Genomic DNA, 16371 nt, shown 5'->3' on the forward strand with positions numbered 1-16371 from the left:
TTTACTTATTATACTTGTTTGTCTTCCCTTCACCAGAATGTACGCTCTACGAAGGCAGAGGAACCGTTTCCCTGTTCTCTGATGTATCCTCCAGCCTCAGAAAATTCCGCGGTACTTAGCAGGTTTTCAATACATAAGTGCCCGGTGAAGGAATGAAGGAATGAATGAATGAATACCGAGACCCAAGACTGCAGGCCGACAGCCTCTGGCTGGTCGGGGGGTCCTCCGGCTGAGCAGAGGCTGGGAGAGGGGTTCGGAGTGTCTGGCCAGGTACCCCGAGGGTGCGCTCGGAGCTCGAGAAACTACATTTCCCGTGAGGCTCTGGGCACAGAGGGCCGCGGGTGCTGCCGGGAAGGGCATACGTGTGAGAAGCCAGGTCCGGTTCGGCAAGAATGGCCGCTCAGCGAGGTGAGCTGTTGGCCGATGGGTCAGCCAGCGTGCTGCTGGGTCGCGTCCTGGCGACTAATCCCGGCATGATCTGCCAGGTCGAGACCACCCCGGGGCTCCGCGTTAAGATGGGTGGGCGGCGGGCAGAGGAGGGGCACTTGCGATGGGGATTGCAACCCTCGAGGGGAGGGGGCTCCGTTCTCCCTGACTGCGCTTGGGTCACTTCGAGACCGAGTGCCCTGGGATGGGTATCTCTTGCTCCCTCCCCGTCACCTCAGCGCCGCTCTCTGCCCCACGTCAGCACAAGATCCTTACTGCCCATCTTACAGATGGTAACATCGAGACCTGTAGGGGACAGGGGTCTCACCCAACAACCTACAAACCTTTTGACTGTCTCCAGTCTGAACTCCCAGCTCTTGCCTGGTTTCTGGCCTGAGGAGTGGAGAGGAAGCTGACCCTCTGTCTGTGTCCCTAGTATTCCCACTTTCCTGTGTGGTGCAGCAGTATGCCTGGGGGAAGATGGGTTCCAACAGCGAAGTGGCGCAGCTGCTGGCCAGCACTGACCCATTGGCCCAGATTTCAGAGGACAAGCCCTATGCAGAGGTGAGACCCTCAAGTGAGACCAAAGGGCCCGAGGCAAGTTATGGGTCAGCTGGCAAGAGCTGGGGCGGCAAAGAGGAAGGAGGCCCTCCTGGCTGTTCAGATCAGTGTAGGCTGATGGATCAGATGGTGGCTAATAAAAGAAGTTTTGTCATAATAGACTGGGATTCCCAGTACCCTCCTTCCCCCAACGACTCTCAGCACTTAGCCGACCATTAATTTTTTTTACTTTTACTTTTTTTTTTTTTTTGCATTTTTATTAATCTAGAATATTATTTCTCCTGCCTATTTACTAGAGAAAAAGCCAAAGGATAGGAAGGCTTTAGCCTCTGCTTCCAAGACTGGAATAAGTGAATATTAACCCTTCACAGAGCCATTTGAGAGTCATGGCTTTTCAGTGACCCGGACAATGCAGATGTCATTGGATTGATAAGGAAACTGACAGACGAAGACACTGACACCCAGGGAAGGGAAATAACTAGCTCAAGGCACCACAGCTGGTTAGAGGCAGAGCCTGGATGGGGGCCTGGGTGTTCTGGGGTCTGCTGGCACCCTGTATGTCTGTGATGGCATAAGCATTTGTACCCAGACATGGGGAGCCTATCCAGGGGAGCACAGCAAAACGGACCAGGGCAGGCCTACTAGTGGTGTCAGGATCTTACCCCTTCCCTTCTACGTTTCCTGTCTTTCCAGCTGTGGATGGGAACGCACCCCCGGGGAGATGCCAAAATCCTTGACAACCGCATCCCTCAGACAACCCTAGGCCAGTGGATTGCTGAGAACCAGGACTGCTTGGGCTCAAAGGTCAAGGACACCTTTAATGGCAACCTGCCCTTCCTCTTCAAAGTGCTCTCTGTTGAAACAGCCCTGTCCATCCAGGCACACCCTAACAAGGTACTGGATCAGAGTGGGGTACAGAAGTTAGGGTAGAGAAGGGCTTATGTCTAGGCCCTCCCACAACTTTTACTACTGCTTTTATCCTGCCTGTGCCAGGCTCTAGCCCAGAGCTAAATCCAGGTCTGACAATTCCCAATTTAGCTCTGCAAAGCCAGATGCTGACACATGCAGCAGCTAAGTCTAAAGGGACAGCCGACCAGTCTTTGGCAGGGGAGCTTCTCCAAACTCATAACTGGGGTCTTGTTACTGGTCTCTCCTCCCCTAGCCCAGGTCTATTCAGATTGCCATTTTCACACCTGGCTCTCTGGGAGAGTTCAACTGCCAGGATAGAGCAGGTACCCTAGCTGCTGCCTGAGCTCCACCCCCTTGGAGTCTTCTTGCACAAGCCCCTGAGTCCCAGATAAAGCAACTGCCTGTACAAACTCTTCATTTCTAGATAGGCAAAGTAAGGCCTAGAATAGGGAGGGATTTACCCAAAGTCACACAGCTTGTTAGTGTCAGAGCTTGGCCTGGCATTTGGGTTTCCTGATTTATAGGCCAGACTTCTTTTTTTTTTTTTTTTTTTTAAAAAAATGACCGGTAAGGGGATCTCAACCCTTGACTTGGTGTTGTCAGCACCACGCTCAACCAGTGAGCTAACCGGCCATCCCTATATGGGATCCGAACCCGTGGCCTTGGTGCTACCAGCACCGCACTCTACCGAGTGAGCCACAGGCCGGCCCCCAGGCCAGATTTCTTTTTTTTTTTTTTTTTGTCTTTTTCCGTGTCCGGCAACGGATCGCAACCCTCAGTGTCGCCCCCGTACCGGACCGGGACCGGCAACGGGATCGCAACCCTCGGCGTTGCCCCCGCGCCTCGCTCAGCCAGTGAGCGGGAACCGGTCTGTATGTGGGATCCGAACCCTCGGCGGGAGCGCCGCCGCACTTCCCAAGCGGCGCACTAGCGCAGTGCGCCACCGGGCCGGCCCAAGGCCAGACTTCTTAAGTCTGCTCTAGCTCTCCCCCAGATTTGGCCCATTCCCCTGCTCTGGGTTGGCTGACCCCAACTCTACATTATGCCTTGACCAGGCTCCTGGCCAGAGGTTTGAAGCCACTGGCAACTGGGTAAGGTAGAGAGCAGGGACTGGGTGGGACTGTTGTTCCTGCTAGGTGATGGCTACGCCCTGACCATCCTCCTCTTCCTCTGGCCACCCCACAGGAGCTGGCAGAGAAGCTGCACCTTCAGGCTCCGCAGCATTACCCTGATGCCAACCATAAGCCAGAGATGGCCATAGCCATCACACCTTTCCAGGGCTTGTGTGGCTTCCGGCCTGTTGAAGAGATTGTAACCTTTCTGAAGAGTAAGGTTGGGCAGAATGCTGAGGGCATGAGTTTTGGGACTGGGATGTGTGGGGAACCCAGGCCAGAGTGGAAACAGTAGCAGAGAACAGAGGCTGAAATTCACAGGAACTGAGTGGCTGGTTGGCCTCATGAAGCAGTTTTTGGAGTCAGTGGGCCAGGCCAGTGATACCAGGCACAGGTGTGGTTGCTGAGCGCTGGTGGTGAGCAGTTGGTTTTCTTTTTTTTTTTTTTCTTTTAAAAGATGACCGGTAAGGGGATCTTAATCTTTGGCTTGTTGTTGTCAGCACCACGCTCAGCCAGTGAGCTAACCAGCCATCCCTATATGGGATCCGAACCCGTGGCCTAGGTGTTATCAGCACCGCACTCTCCTGAGTGAGCCATGGGCCAGCCCCAAGCAGTTGGTTTTCACTGCAATGTTGGCTTAGTGTCATCTGGCTCCTGGTTAGGGATGGGATGGGGAGGCCTCCTCTAACTCCCCACTTCCATGGGTTCCATCTTACCATTCCTGATATGGGCCCTGGGTCTGGCCTTCCTGCAGAGGTGCCCGAGTTCCAGTTTCTGATTGGAGATAGTGCAGCAACACAACTAAAACAGAGCATGAGCTGTGACTCCCAGGCTATGGCCTCTGCTCTGCAGAGCTGTTTCTCCAACCTGATGAAGAGCGAGAAGAAGGTGGTGGTGGAGCAGCTCAACCTGTTGGTGAAGCGGATCTCTCAGCAAGGTGGGCATGGGTATAGGCCTGGGTGCATGCAAGGCCCCGGCTTGGGTTCCCTGGCACAGACACAAGGCTGTGGGGACAGGATTCTCAATCTCTTTGCCCAAGTGGGACACTAAAAGGGGCCCAACTTAGATGTCTTGTTGGAGACTCAGCATTTCCTTCCAGTCTTTGTGGAGCAGGGCCCTAGGTTGAGAGCTGCTTCCTCACTGCTTGTTTTCTGTAGATGGTTGGAGGCAGACTGGCCTAGAAGACTCTTAGGATGCCTTCCACCTAGGCATTCTGAGATTCCCCACAGCCCTGTATTTGCTGCCCATGGGTGGACTTGTTTTTGGAGGCTAGAGAGTAGGAAGGGGACAAGAGGACCCTCCCTCTCCTCCCAAGTCCTGATGTTTGAAGTTCTCAATCATTAGATCTTTCCTTAAATACCTATTTTGTGCCCAACGACCTTGTCCTAAGGAGAGTTCAGAAAATGCCTGTGATGGGTGTGGTCATGTCATGTTTGGATTGAGGAGTCTGCACAAGCAGTGAGAAACACAAGGTGGAATGGACTCTCAGCTTATGTGACACAGGCAATGGTGTCTCAGCTCCTTAGCCTGGCAGCCCAGGCCCCTTCTACAGGTGGCCACAGAGCTCTCTTCTGGTTTTACCTCTACACATTTCCCCTGCTATCTTTGAGCCACAAGGCGCTATTTGTTTTACGCAAGCATATCCTATTTTGGTGGGGTTATTCTTTGGTGTTTTGTCTGCTGCATGCCTCTCCCTTTAGGACTTCTTACACTCACAGCAAAACTGATTATTCCTCCCCCGAGTTCCAATAACAGTCTGTTCATACATCTAGGTATAGATAGCCCTTTCTTAGCACTTGTGACTGTGTGCCATCATGTGCCCACTTGTTAGAACGGGGATTTTCTCCAGGCCAGAGACCTCTTTGACCTTTGTGTGTCCCAGTGCTTAGCAGAATAAGTATTCAGTAAGTCTCTGTAGACTCAGAGCCCCCCTCCAACCCAGACCAGCTGGTTTCTTTGTGGCGCTTACACCCTCTCTTACTTAACAAATCCCATCCCCCCTTCTCTGCACACTCAAGGAAGTCCAGCTTACCCTGCCCCTGCCCCCCTTCCAAGAAGCCTGCCCTTGCTGCTCTAGCCCAGGCTGAGCTCATATTCTCCTGGTCAGTCTCCAGGACACATTTTGGCACTTGGCTTATTCTGCCTCATGCTATCTGTGGTGACCAACCATCCTGGTTTGCCTAGGGCTGAGAGATTTCCTGAGGCACATAACTTTCGATGCTAAAAAAGGGTAAGTCCTGGGCTAATGGACACAGTGATTACCTTTCATGGAACTCTTTTGGGTTATCTCCCTAACTAGATTTTGAGCTCTAAGAGCAGTGGTTCTCAACCAGGGGGCATTTGGCAATTGCCTGTGGACATACTTGACTGTCAAAACCTGGGTTGGGGGCTGCTAGTGGTATCTTGTGGGTGAAGGCCAAGGATGCTGCTAAACATCCAGCAGTACACAGGACAGTTCCCACAACAAAGAATTACCTGGCCCAAAATGCCAATAGTGCTGAGGCTGAGAAATCCTGTCCTGAAAGGACCAAACTCTTGCCCTTTTAGTGGCATGTGAACAGTCAAGATGTGGTAGAAGATGGCATCTGTGTGGGGTGGAGTATCAAGGAAGGCTGGACCCCAAAGGCCTGGGGGTATGGTGGGGAGGATAGGTCTACCACAGCTTCTGGATTCCTGTGGGCAGGGACTCTTCCCCAGCACTCCCTGGCCAAGGTGGGGCTGTGCATACCTCTGACTGTCCCTAAGTTGCCTTGGGGTGCTCTGTGACCCTCAGTGGCTGCTGGAAACAACATGGAGGACATCTGTGGGGAGCTCTTGCTGCAGCTGCACCAGCAATACCCAGGGGATATCGGCTGCTTTGCCATCTACTTTCTGAACCTGCTTAACCTGAAGCCGGGGGAGGCCATGTTTCTGGAGGCCAACGTGCCCCATGCCTACCTGAAGGGAGGTAAGCCACATTTCAGCAGTGAGCCCACAACCATCCTCCTTGGGCCTTGTTTCCCCATCTGGACAAAAGAGAGAGGGTGGACGAGGAGACCCTCTCTAAGGACCATCCAGCTCTACCTCTGAGGTTTCCTGGGCTTAGCAGGGAAACAGCCAGTAGGAATAAAGAATGCCCATTTGGTGTTGCACACTCCTTGAATCTTCCCACCAGCACTGTGAGGTCATGACACTCTGATGTTAAGCCCTGTCAGTAAGTGTGGCAACCACAGTTTGAACCCAGACTATAGGATCAAGGCTGCTGTTCTTTCCCTTTCTGCTCAGCCTTTGCATATCTGTGCTATCAACCCAGAGATTTTTACATTAAAATAAGCATGTTGCCACAGAAGGATGTCCCGTTTTGACTGCGGGCGGCTTATCCACTCATGCACAGGATCCTGTTGTAGAAGTGTGTCTAGAGTCAGGGAGGGGTGGGGCTCCCCCAGGGATTAATGTGACTCCCCCTGACGACTGGGTGACCTGTAACCAGTTTTTGGTATTTGAGATCTTAGCCCCATTCTCCCAGAGACTACTACTATTCATACAACATTTTTGCCCAACTCTGCATGGATTCATGGAGCTCAGGTTAGGAGGCCAAGTTTGGAGAGTGAAACTCCAAGGTGTATTTCATCAGCTTAGCACATGCTAATTGTCTGTCCACAGACTGTGTGGAGTGCATGGCGTGTTCAGACAACACAGTGCGTGCTGGCCTGACACCCAAGTTCATTGATGTGCCAACCCTGTGTGAAATGCTCAGCTATACCCCCAGCAAGCACAGGCTCTTTCTCCCGACGCAGAGTCAGGAAGACCCCTACCTCTTCATCTATGACCCCCCTGTGCCAGACTTCACCATTATGAAGATGGAGGTGAGTGGGGGCTTTGAGAAGTGTCTCTTGTGTAGCATGAAAAACCCTGGTGACGGTCACAATGTGGAGCATACCTGGGGCTTTGTTTCTGTCCAGCTCACTTGGTTGGGGGGCGGGGGTGGCCACAGGGCCTGCCTACTCCTACCAGAGACCAGACATGGGCCTCCATGCTGACGAGAGCCTGAGCAGTAGGGGATAAGGGGGCAGAACTCTCCCCCACTGCCCTGGGGGTTGTCCTAGGCCTGTGAGCTGACTGGAACAGAGTCTGAGCTGCAAGTCCTATCGTTTCTTTGTGCCCAGGTTCCTGGCTCTGTTACAGAGTACAAAATTTTAGCACTGGACTCCGCTAGCATCCTCCTGATGGTACAGGGGACAGTGACAGCCAGCATGCCCACAGCCCAGGCAACAATCCCCCTGCAGCGTGGCGGGGTGCTCTTCATTGGGGCCAATGAGAATGTCTCACTGAAGCTTACTGTGCCTAAGGACCTGCTGATGTTCCGTGCATGCTGTCTGCTGTAGAGGCCATAGCCTCCCCAGCTCCCCCCAGTCACCCTAAATCCTGGCCAGCCTCACTTCCTCAGGCCTAGGCCAAACCCCCTTCCCTGTTCTGGACTCTTTGGGTATACCCTGGAAGAGCTAGGGTAGAGGAGTGAGCTTGAAGGTAGTGTCACCTGACACCCCCTGTATTCTCTCACCACTCCTCCCAGACCTGAGCCAGGCTCTCCTCAATTCAGGAAACAGCAGCTCTGCTCCAGCCTACAGCATTAGGCTATCTGGAGAAACCTGACACAGTATTAGCTCAGCATCCATCATAGCAAGAGGTGAAGCAATTCTTTTTTTTTTTTTGTCCTTTTTGAGACCGGCCGCACCGCGCTCAGCCAGTGAGCGCAGTGAGTGCACCAGTCATCCCTATATAGGATCCAAACCTGCGGCGGGAGCACACCGTTGCACTCCCAGTGCCGCACTGAGTGCGCCACAGGCTCGGCCCAAGAGGTGAAGTAATTCTAAGAACAGGGTTCTTGCCCCAGGGCTGCCCACTTCCTCAGATGCAAGAAGGAAAGGGAAAAGGTAGGCCTATGGACTAATGTTGCTTATGCTCCCTTGCAGGATCAAAGCAATTAAAGATAACATTTGTTGAAGCTGTGGGGTACTCAGGCTTTGGCGTTCCTGTCCCTGAAGGGGGCTGAAAGAGCCCTCCCTGGGTGTTGTCTGGTTTTTGCTTTATTCCTACTTCATACAGTTTGCTCGGGATGAGCAGGCTGGACTCCAGAACATTTTTATGGGAAGTAAGAGGAAGCCAGCTTCAGCCTCAGATGCACAGCTTGCTGGCAAGCCTTGGGCCCTCTAGCCCTACAGAGAGAAGGTAGGTTTAAGGATACACTAGTCTTCAGTGCAAGATTCTTCTCTATTTTTCAGCTGGCCCTAGAGCAGGGGCTGGCAGGCCGGTTCTGGCCATGCCCATTCATTTGCATTATGTCTGGCTGCTTTCAAGCTACAAGGGCAAAGTTGAATAGTTGCACCAGACTGTATGGTCCTTCACAGAAAACGTTTGTCAACTCCTTCTCTAGGATATATTCAATCATTATAGATTACAGGGACTTAGGACAGAATGATTCAATTTTTGCTGTGCGAAGCCCAGCCACCTTTGCCAAACTGGCAGGAAGTACCTCGGAGGGCATCTACTCTACCTGTGCCCACCTCCAAGGGTGGAGCACACCTCTGCAAGAGGCTGGCTGTGTTGCTGCTGAGGTTTCTGACCTGTAGTCTTACATCTTTTCACCCCAGAGTGAGCAGAGGTTCAGGCCATTGGCTTCTTCCTATGGGGTAAGGGTTTAGACTCATACTAAAGAATCCTTCTGGGCTTCTGCCCACACTAGACCCCCTGTAAAATGGAGTTTAGGAAACAACCTTAAAAAATGTTCTGGATTTTTTGGCCTCCAAGTTTTCTTTAGCTTAAAAAAAAAAAAGAGCTGGAAAGAAATGGTCTGCTAAAGGGAACCTATTCTAAAAAGAGAAATGATCTGCAAGCATACTGAAAATGAAACAAACTCGAAAATGGTGCCTGTCCAGAACAGAATCGAAAATGATGAAAGAGAATTGAATGCTCGTCCAGAACAGCAGAAAGAGGAACAAGTTTCCAGGAGGAATTACCACAGTTGGGCTGTTAAAGCATTTCTTCATTTCAGGATATCCAGACCTTTCTTAAAAATCCTATTGCAACACAGACAGTTCCACTAGCATGATTGCATTTATTCTTATAAATGTACAAAGCTTAGAAGTGCAAGCCAAAAGTTCAGTAGATTACTGTGTAAACACCATATGGTGCTACTCTATCTGTGAGGTAAGCCTGTATATACCCCTCTCTCCCAGGGGACTGTCACCTGCAGAAAACCCAGCACACTGAATTAAGGCAGTTTGGCTCTGGGCACCTTTGATGCCTTTAGTGGTGGTATTTTGGTCTATGGCCTCTGGCCCCAAATGACTGACCATTTCTGTCCTGTTGCACTGTTACACTGTTCCTTGCTCCAGGTCCCTGCAGCTTTTTCTGCAAGGTACCCTCCCAAACAGAATCAACATCCTCTACAGGGACAGTTGCAGCCAGTGTTGATTATAACAGTGACCACACAGAGGGCCTTGGTTTTGGGGTCCTGCCACCTGCACCCCAGCAGCTGCCAAATGCCCGGGCTACTCTGTCCTAATCAATTCCCCCATAGAAATGTGGCTGTACAACATGGCTTTCACAGCCACCTTCTGGCCCCCGCTGCATCCCCCACCACCACTGTCTTTCTTTACAGTCCTACATCTAATCCTTTCCACATGTGTGCCACCTCTGCAGAAATCAGAAAGGCCTGGACACAGTCTCTGTGGATGGGGAAGGGGTTCAGAATGAAGATGTTCTTCTTGTTCCCTGCATGCATTTGCACGAAGTGCTCAAAACGTTGGGCAGCTGGATAGAGTTGCAAGTCCCATTCCACAACAGAATAACCATCTTCCTCCCCTGTTCCCCAGACCCCTGGTTTCTGTCCCATCTCCCTCTGGTGATTCTAGCTAGTAGAATAAGTCAGCCACAGATCCTAGATACTATATACTCCTCTCAACCTTCCACAGTTTGAAAAAAACACAAAGATAGATGCCCATATCAAGCACTAACAGGATACCCTCATGAGGACTGTCATCTGACAAATAACAAATAAGGCCTTATCTTTTTATGACTTTCTCAGTCTTCCAATCACCTCTTGTGGTAGAGCAGAGTCTGCACCATCCCTCATATGCCTATAGTGGCCACAGGACACTGAGTGAAGCAAGACATGACATTTTCCCATGTGAGGCCAATCCTGAGTACCATGCCCCTTGGGCTGGGAACCCTGTCTATTCCCATTCAAACCTAATCATGGTCTTGGGTGAGACCCCCACCCCCCAAAAGCCAACAACAACAACAAAAAAACCAGGACTACTGAAAAACTAAATTCTAGAAAGAGGCCTCATATAACAGATGCTATCTGGTTGGGGGGAACAAAGAGGAAATTATGCCTGACTCTGCTGTGTTCAGGCTGGGGGCCAGGAGGCTGTGTTGCACCCAGAGGTTTGCTGTAAAGCCCAATCCTGAGTATCTACTAAGGCCCATGCTGTGATCAGAAGCATCTGGCAATAGAATGGCCCATGCTGGAGTGAGGGGTGCCTTCTGCACTGGCAGATTCATCTTAGGCAGGGGACTGGCAGCTGGCTTAGGTCCATCCTCCCCATCCTGTGAGCCTCAGCCTAAGCCAAAGCCCACAGAGCTGCACCAATACACCTACACTCACCCATTGCTACTTCTCAAAAGTTTAAAAAGCTAAATTAATAGGAAGGCACCAGACCGCTCCCTGAAGCTCCCTCTGCTGGTAATCACAAAAACAGCAGGTTTCTAGGGCCAGATCCGGTACCTTCGACCCAACCTTTAGCTCAAAGGCTGGGTGGATAAACTAAACGAGACCAAAGAAATACAAATAAATAAATATGTATATGATGTAGCAATTTTTCTCTAACTAGGCAAGGGCTGACCAGAGTCACTAAATTCACCCAGACAGTTGGATCAGTTGGGGATCCATGTCCAGGGATTCTGGAAGCCATGATCCTGCTGCGTCATTAAGCAACCAGCTATGTTCCCTGCCATAGCTAGAGAGGTGCAACCTGAAAGACAAAGGGACCTGCATTATGCTCTTCTGAAGGTCAAACTTGTAACCTATCTTAGAACTGGGAAGAGGAGGAGAGCATATGGAATTTCTTGAACTGGTCCCAGTTAAATTCTTTTTCAAAGATTCCCGGCTACAAGCCATAAAGTGCTGTTTTCTGCCTCATACAACAGTACCCAGCACAGCCTGGGCACAAAAGCTTGCTTTTTCTCTCCCCTAGAGCACCTTGACAAATACTAGTTAAGATGTCTGCAAGTGTTTTTCTTAGCCACTTTGGTCACCCACCATAAGAACCAGAATTCCCGTTTCTGCCCTTATTAAAGTGGCTTCTCCAAACTTTGCTCCAACGTCAGAGGAAAGCTACAGAATTCCACTCATCACCCCATGGCCTAGAGAAGCACCAGGCAGGGGCTACCTGCAGGTCACTGACCTTCCCAGAGAATCAGCGCCTCCAGTGTTTCTAAGCTGACAGAAGTTCCCATTCTACTTGGTGAGCTATGAAGGGCCAACAGAGCTCTGTAGGCCTCATGGAGAACAGGGCCTATCTTGGAGGGTTATGTCTACTGGAGAGTACAAGAGGAAGACTCGCCAAGACAGCACCAGCAACAGGAGCACGCTGAAGAAGCCATAGGCTTAGGGGGAATGAGGTCCAAGTCCTCGTCATCTGGAATCTCGTCCAGGTGATACCCGTCTCGGAGCAGCTGCCGGCTCATATCCTGGTTCACCTGCTAAGAGAAGAGAAGGGAACTATAAGCCAAGATGCAGAACAGAAATAACTGCTGCCCAAAAGACAGGCCCACTCTCCCTTACCAAAGCTTCCTATCCATTCTCCACCCCCAGGCCAACCTCACACATCCCTAAAGGAGGAAGTATCACCTTTTCCTAGTTGTGCCTCACCCAGCAGTGAGGGGCACCCAGGAGCCTAACTAGTATTGTCCAAGCTTCACTGTCACTGACCCCCAGGGGAGCTGCTCTCACAAAAGAATCCTGAGGCATCTGATATAAATATCAAGTTTCTGATTATGTTTGACCAGGTTAAGTCTGACCATTCCCACTGGGAACCCAGACTGGTCCCTATCACGGCTGAAGAATGATAGAACAATAGGCTACAGCAGTAGAGGAATATGGGTTACAGTGGGAAGGGGTGGGGAGCAGCTTGGTCTGCACTGCCGGTTAGACATGTTATCCTTTGATGCCAGCAGAGCTGGGTCCCTGCAAAGTAGAACCTGCCAGCCTGGCTTCACAAGTTCCACTGAACAGAAGGAAAATAAATGAACCTGGGAAAAATGTAGGACTTCCTCTGATTCTTGACTAAGTTCTCTTTTCTTAGTTTTAAACAACCTTAGACACTCAGATATTCAAGGAGGACACTATTTGCAAACTGCCCCTATTTTCTTTGGCAGAAACTCAGAGGCTAGCCAAGGATTTCCAGGAGAATAAGGAAGAAATACCAGTGGTGTACAGCCATGACCTCAGCATTTCACCACTGTAAAAGGAGTAAGCTGCACAAGCCAGAACTTTACATCCCTGTGTTTCTGTCTGGGACAATCACTCTGGAAATTTGTGCACAAGACCAGTCCAGGAGTCTCTCAATCTGAGTTCCCATAAATGGAATAACTGAAGGAACAGAAGTTGTTTGGCCTGGAAGAAAGCAAGCTTGGTGGAGGATAGGCAGGGGAGGAACAGGAAATTGTAAACTCAGATAAAAGTCAAAAGAAGAGAGAGTTACTGTGTGACACTGGAAGGCAGGCCTAGGACCAATGTTCCTGGCTGCAAGAAACATTTCAGATTAACAAGGAAGAATTCTCTAAGAGCTACCCAAAGAAGGAATCGTGTACGTGTTGGCAGGAAGGCGGGCAGCAAGACTTCTTGAAGTCAGTGAGTACCCAATTTTAAGCATTCGAGAGGCTACTAAATACTTAGCTTGGATCTATCAAGAGGATTCCTTTTCTAAGTGTAGTCTGGAAGACTTTAGAGGTCATTTCCAGCCCTGAGGGTATATGGTCTCCCAGATTTTCAACAGCCCTCCTTAGACACCTATACCTATGCTGGGGGAAGAGGGCAGAATGGAAGATCAGAGAACAAACTGGAAGTCTGGTATAGTGCTGTGCACACAGCAGGCACCAAACAAGCATTTGGCAGTGGCGGTGATGCTGCATGCAGCCCAGCCCCAGGCAGAAAAGCGCTCTGGACTTGCCTCTGCAGAGGAATACCCGGAGGAGTATCTGGATTCCAGCTCCCCATCACTAGAAGAAGAGGACCACAGTCAGTTCAGGGGTAGGCCTGTGGAGCGCAGCTGCAAATGGCAAGGAGGAGCACATGCAAGGGGGTCTGGAGGACTTGGGAGGCAAAGACTACACACCATAGAACTCAAGCCCAGAATCTGCCATGAATAAAAATGATTGCTTCAATAGGCTCCAGCAGGGACAGTGCAGACCTAATAGGTCATGATGATCCCCCAGGACAACACTGATGCTCCAAATCCTACAGCAGCATGATTACCTATGAGTCTTCTAACCAAGCCATCTTGGGGGGATAGTTCTCAGAAGAGAACAAGCCCCGGAATGTGCATGAAAGGCTTTGGAGGAGACGGAACAAGCAAAGGCACCAAGCAATCTGCAGTTTTATCCAAGTCATTCCCCAAGGAGTATTTCCAAGGGCAGCACTCACCTGTCAGAGTCGAGGGACACCAAGTTTTCATCTGGACTCTGGCTAAGAGCAGTATAGCCCTTCTTAAACTTCACTGACCTGAGGGGAGATGGAGGAGGAGAGACCAGGCATAGGTGAAAGCACCAGCATTTCACAAGGAAAGCCAGAGTTCTCCTAGCCCTTACGGAGAACGAACTGACTGCACTACTCCTGACTTGCCCCTCTACCTGTCACGCAGCCACCACTGCTTACAACTATCTGGCTACAGCTCTTCAGAAAATGTACTCCCTCAGCCATTGCACTTGACAAAAAGCACACCTCCCCTCTCATGAACCAGGAAAAGCAGCCCACCCCGCTGCCTGATTTAACCAGAGGACAGAAAAACTGCAAGTCCTTGGGCAAATCCTTTCACCTTTCCGGGTGTCAGCTCTTATCGGTAAAAGGAGGCAATGGATAAGGTCCTATCCAGCTCTGAGAGTTTACTGTTCCGTTATAAAAAAACAAAAAACAAGCACTAGTATTTCCCACATTGTTCTCCATCCTCACTCCTGGAGACTCCAGCCACCTGCTCCTCCCTAACTTAGAAACTCAAGACAGTGAATGATCCTATGCACTGACACAACTCCTTTATTCCAAAGCCCTTTCCCTATTATCCCATCTTTAAAGGAAAAGAGGAGGCTGTTCCTCTTCTCATTTTAAAGATAGTGAACCTGACAGATTGCCGTGAGGAGAATCACTCGCTCTGCTTTAAACGTGGGCACCCTGTCTCCCAGCCTGAGGATTAGGGCTTTCTCGGAAAGCTGCCGGCACAGAGGTGGCGCCTGCTGAGACCTTTTCCCTGAAGAGTCTGGGCGGTTCGACGAGGCCCCCAGCATGCCTTTTCTCCGCAGAACGGCCTTGGCCAGGTCCCGGTGCTTCTCTGGAAGTCAAAGGGCCCCCATCAGCCGGGTCTTGCCCACTCCGCCGAGTCTCCAACGCCGGGATACCGCTCTCTCCCGACGGATTTCCGGGGGCGGGAGCGGGCTGCACCTAACCCCTTCCCTCTGGGGGCAAGGCCCAGCGGAGCTCGGGAGCCCGCCCTGAGAACGCGGCAGCCCTCCCCCCACCATCGGCCTCACTCACGCAGCTTGGCCTGAACGGAGGGTGCGCGCGTCACCGTGTACGGCCCCCGCTTCTCCACGGCCGCGGGAGTGCGCTCCCCCGGCCGGAGAGCTCCGCTGCCGCTCCGCCCAAAGGGCGGCCCAGCAGCTCCTGCCGTGCGGTCTGGGGTTCCACCTGGCCGGGGAACGGGGACAGACGCCCGCACCGCGCGCCCACCGTGCCCTACTGTCGCCATGGCTTGGCCACGCCCCGCCGGGTGGTGTAGGCCGGCCCCATGGCTGACAAGCCAACGTCCGGGCGAGGGCGGGCTATCCTCTAGCAAGATGGCGGCGCGCAGGCGCGGGCCGCCCACGCGCGGACCTTTCCGACACAGCCTGCTGCGGGGTTGGCCCGACTGTTCCGCCCTTCCGGGGAGCTGGGCAGCTTCCGTCCAGCTTTTGGGGCTAGCTACGGAACTTGTAATCGATCCGAACCTGGTGATGTCGAGGCTCAGTTCTGTCTCTAATCGAAATTAAGTATTGATGTTTATGGAGGGCCGCGGGTGTTCATCGGCCGGGTGCCATCCGTTTACGCCCTGGTTTGCGCGCGCCTTCCACGCTCCCCGATGCGTCTCCTGGGGGTCATCTCGCCACAGCCGGAGCTCCCTGAGAGCGGACTCTGGAGGCTTTGGATTGAGAAAAGCAGTATTGAGGAGGAGAGGTATATCAGTGCCCTTCTCCAGAAAAGGAAACAGGCCCCAGAATTTCAAGGACCTTGCGGAGGTGACACGACTAGAGGCAGTGCCTGAGCTCATCAATCTGACGCGACCCCAAGTTCTTTCCAACACTACGCGGTTCCTGAGACCTTGGACGACGCCTGACTATAGGCCTGTTTCCACATTTTTTTTTTTTTTTGGCGGCTGGCAGGTAAGGGGATCCGAACCCTTGACCTTGGTGTTACCAGCACCATGCTCTACCGAGCCTTACATTTTGAAATGGAACCAGTGTCGCTACTCATCCAACAGTGACAAAGGCAAATAGGCGCTGGAAAGGAGGGTGAAAGTGCACTCCGAAGCTGTGTGCAGCAGGAACTGTGTCAAAGCTCTTGACTTCTCTGGTCCCCAAGGGATGTGCTGTGGCTGAAAGAAGTCCCAGATCCTGGTAGGAACTGCCAAATTTCAATCTCATGAGGTTGTCCCGTGGCTAATTTATTGGTCTCCACTGGGTAGGTCAACAGTGTGCAACCTCTTAGCCCCCAGGGCCACCCAAACTGTTAGACAGAACTATGCCTTAAGCAGGATAGGAGGAAAGGAAGAATTTAGGGCTGGAGTTTTTGAAAAACCATAAGCACAAAGGAAACATTATTTTGGTAGATCCCCCCCTACCCTGCACCCCCCAACCCAAGATGTCAGATTGTTTTTCACCTCCAAAAACAGCAGTTTCTTATGGCTCAATTTAATGTTTAATCCTCATGACCTCGCAGTGAAGTGGGTAGTTATTCCTGTTGTACAAATGAAGCTTAAACTTGATCAGATTCACCAGTTTAGTGGTAAATCTGGAATTTGAACCCAGGTCCCTGTGGATTCCAGAGAAGTGGTTTTCTCCTGGCTATGCTGTT

General features: G+C 51.5%; 2 protein-coding genes across 2 annotated transcripts; one reads left to right on the forward strand and one right to left on the reverse strand.

The window, feature by feature from the left end:
- Window positions 1-369: 369 nt before the first annotated feature.
- On the forward strand, window positions 370-7724 carry MPI (mannose phosphate isomerase). Its single transcript, XM_008588557.1, has 8 exons — window positions 370-408; window positions 863-990; window positions 1681-1881; window positions 3082-3223; window positions 3763-3945; window positions 5782-5955; window positions 6651-6853; window positions 7154-7724. The coding sequence occupies exons 1-8, from the start codon at window positions 393-395 to the stop codon at window positions 7370-7372; spliced, it is 1266 nt and encodes a 421-aa protein (XP_008586779.1). The 5' UTR covers window positions 370-392; the 3' UTR covers window positions 7373-7724.
- Window positions 7725-9082: 1358 nt separating this feature from the next.
- FAM219B (family with sequence similarity 219, member B) lies at window positions 9083-15010 on the reverse strand. The gene is made up of 5 exons (XM_008588556.1): window positions 14797-15010; window positions 14506-14593; window positions 13696-13773; window positions 13223-13271; window positions 9083-11753 (listed from the first exon to the last, which is right to left on the reverse strand). Exons 1-5 carry the CDS (start codon window positions 15008-15010, stop codon window positions 11586-11588), a joined length of 597 nt encoding a protein of 198 aa, XP_008586778.1. The 3' UTR covers window positions 9083-11585.
- Window positions 15011-16371: the final 1361 nt, after the last annotated feature.

Source organism: Galeopterus variegatus, unplaced genomic scaffold (genome assembly GCF_000696425.1).
Source record: "Galeopterus variegatus unplaced genomic scaffold, G_variegatus-3.0.2 Scaffold4895, whole genome shotgun sequence".
Taxonomy (NCBI): domain Eukaryota; kingdom Metazoa; phylum Chordata; class Mammalia; order Dermoptera; family Cynocephalidae; genus Galeopterus; species Galeopterus variegatus.

Bases quoted from the DNA above. Each gene is read 5' to 3' on its own strand.
- MPI (XM_008588557.1), top strand. The intron at 991-1,680 runs GTGAGACCCTCA...CTGTCTTTCCAG, and splicing joins AGGACAAGCCCTATGCAGAG to CTGTGGATGGGAACGCACCC. The intron at 3,946-5,781 runs GTGGGCATGGGT...TGTGACCCTCAG, and splicing joins GAAGCGGATCTCTCAGCAAG to TGGCTGCTGGAAACAACATG.
- FAM219B (XM_008588556.1), bottom strand. From the start codon at position 15,010: ATGGCGACAGTAGGGCACGGTGGGCGCGCGGTGCGGGCGTCTGTCCCC. The intron at 13,272-13,695 runs GTGAGTGCTGCC...CTCTTCTTCTAG, and splicing joins GTGTCCCTCGACTCTGACAG to TGATGGGGAGCTGGAATCCA. The intron at 11,754-13,222 runs GCAAGTCCAGAG...CTCTTCTCTTAG, and splicing joins CCGGGTATTCCTCTGCAGAG to CAGGTGAACCAGGATATGAG.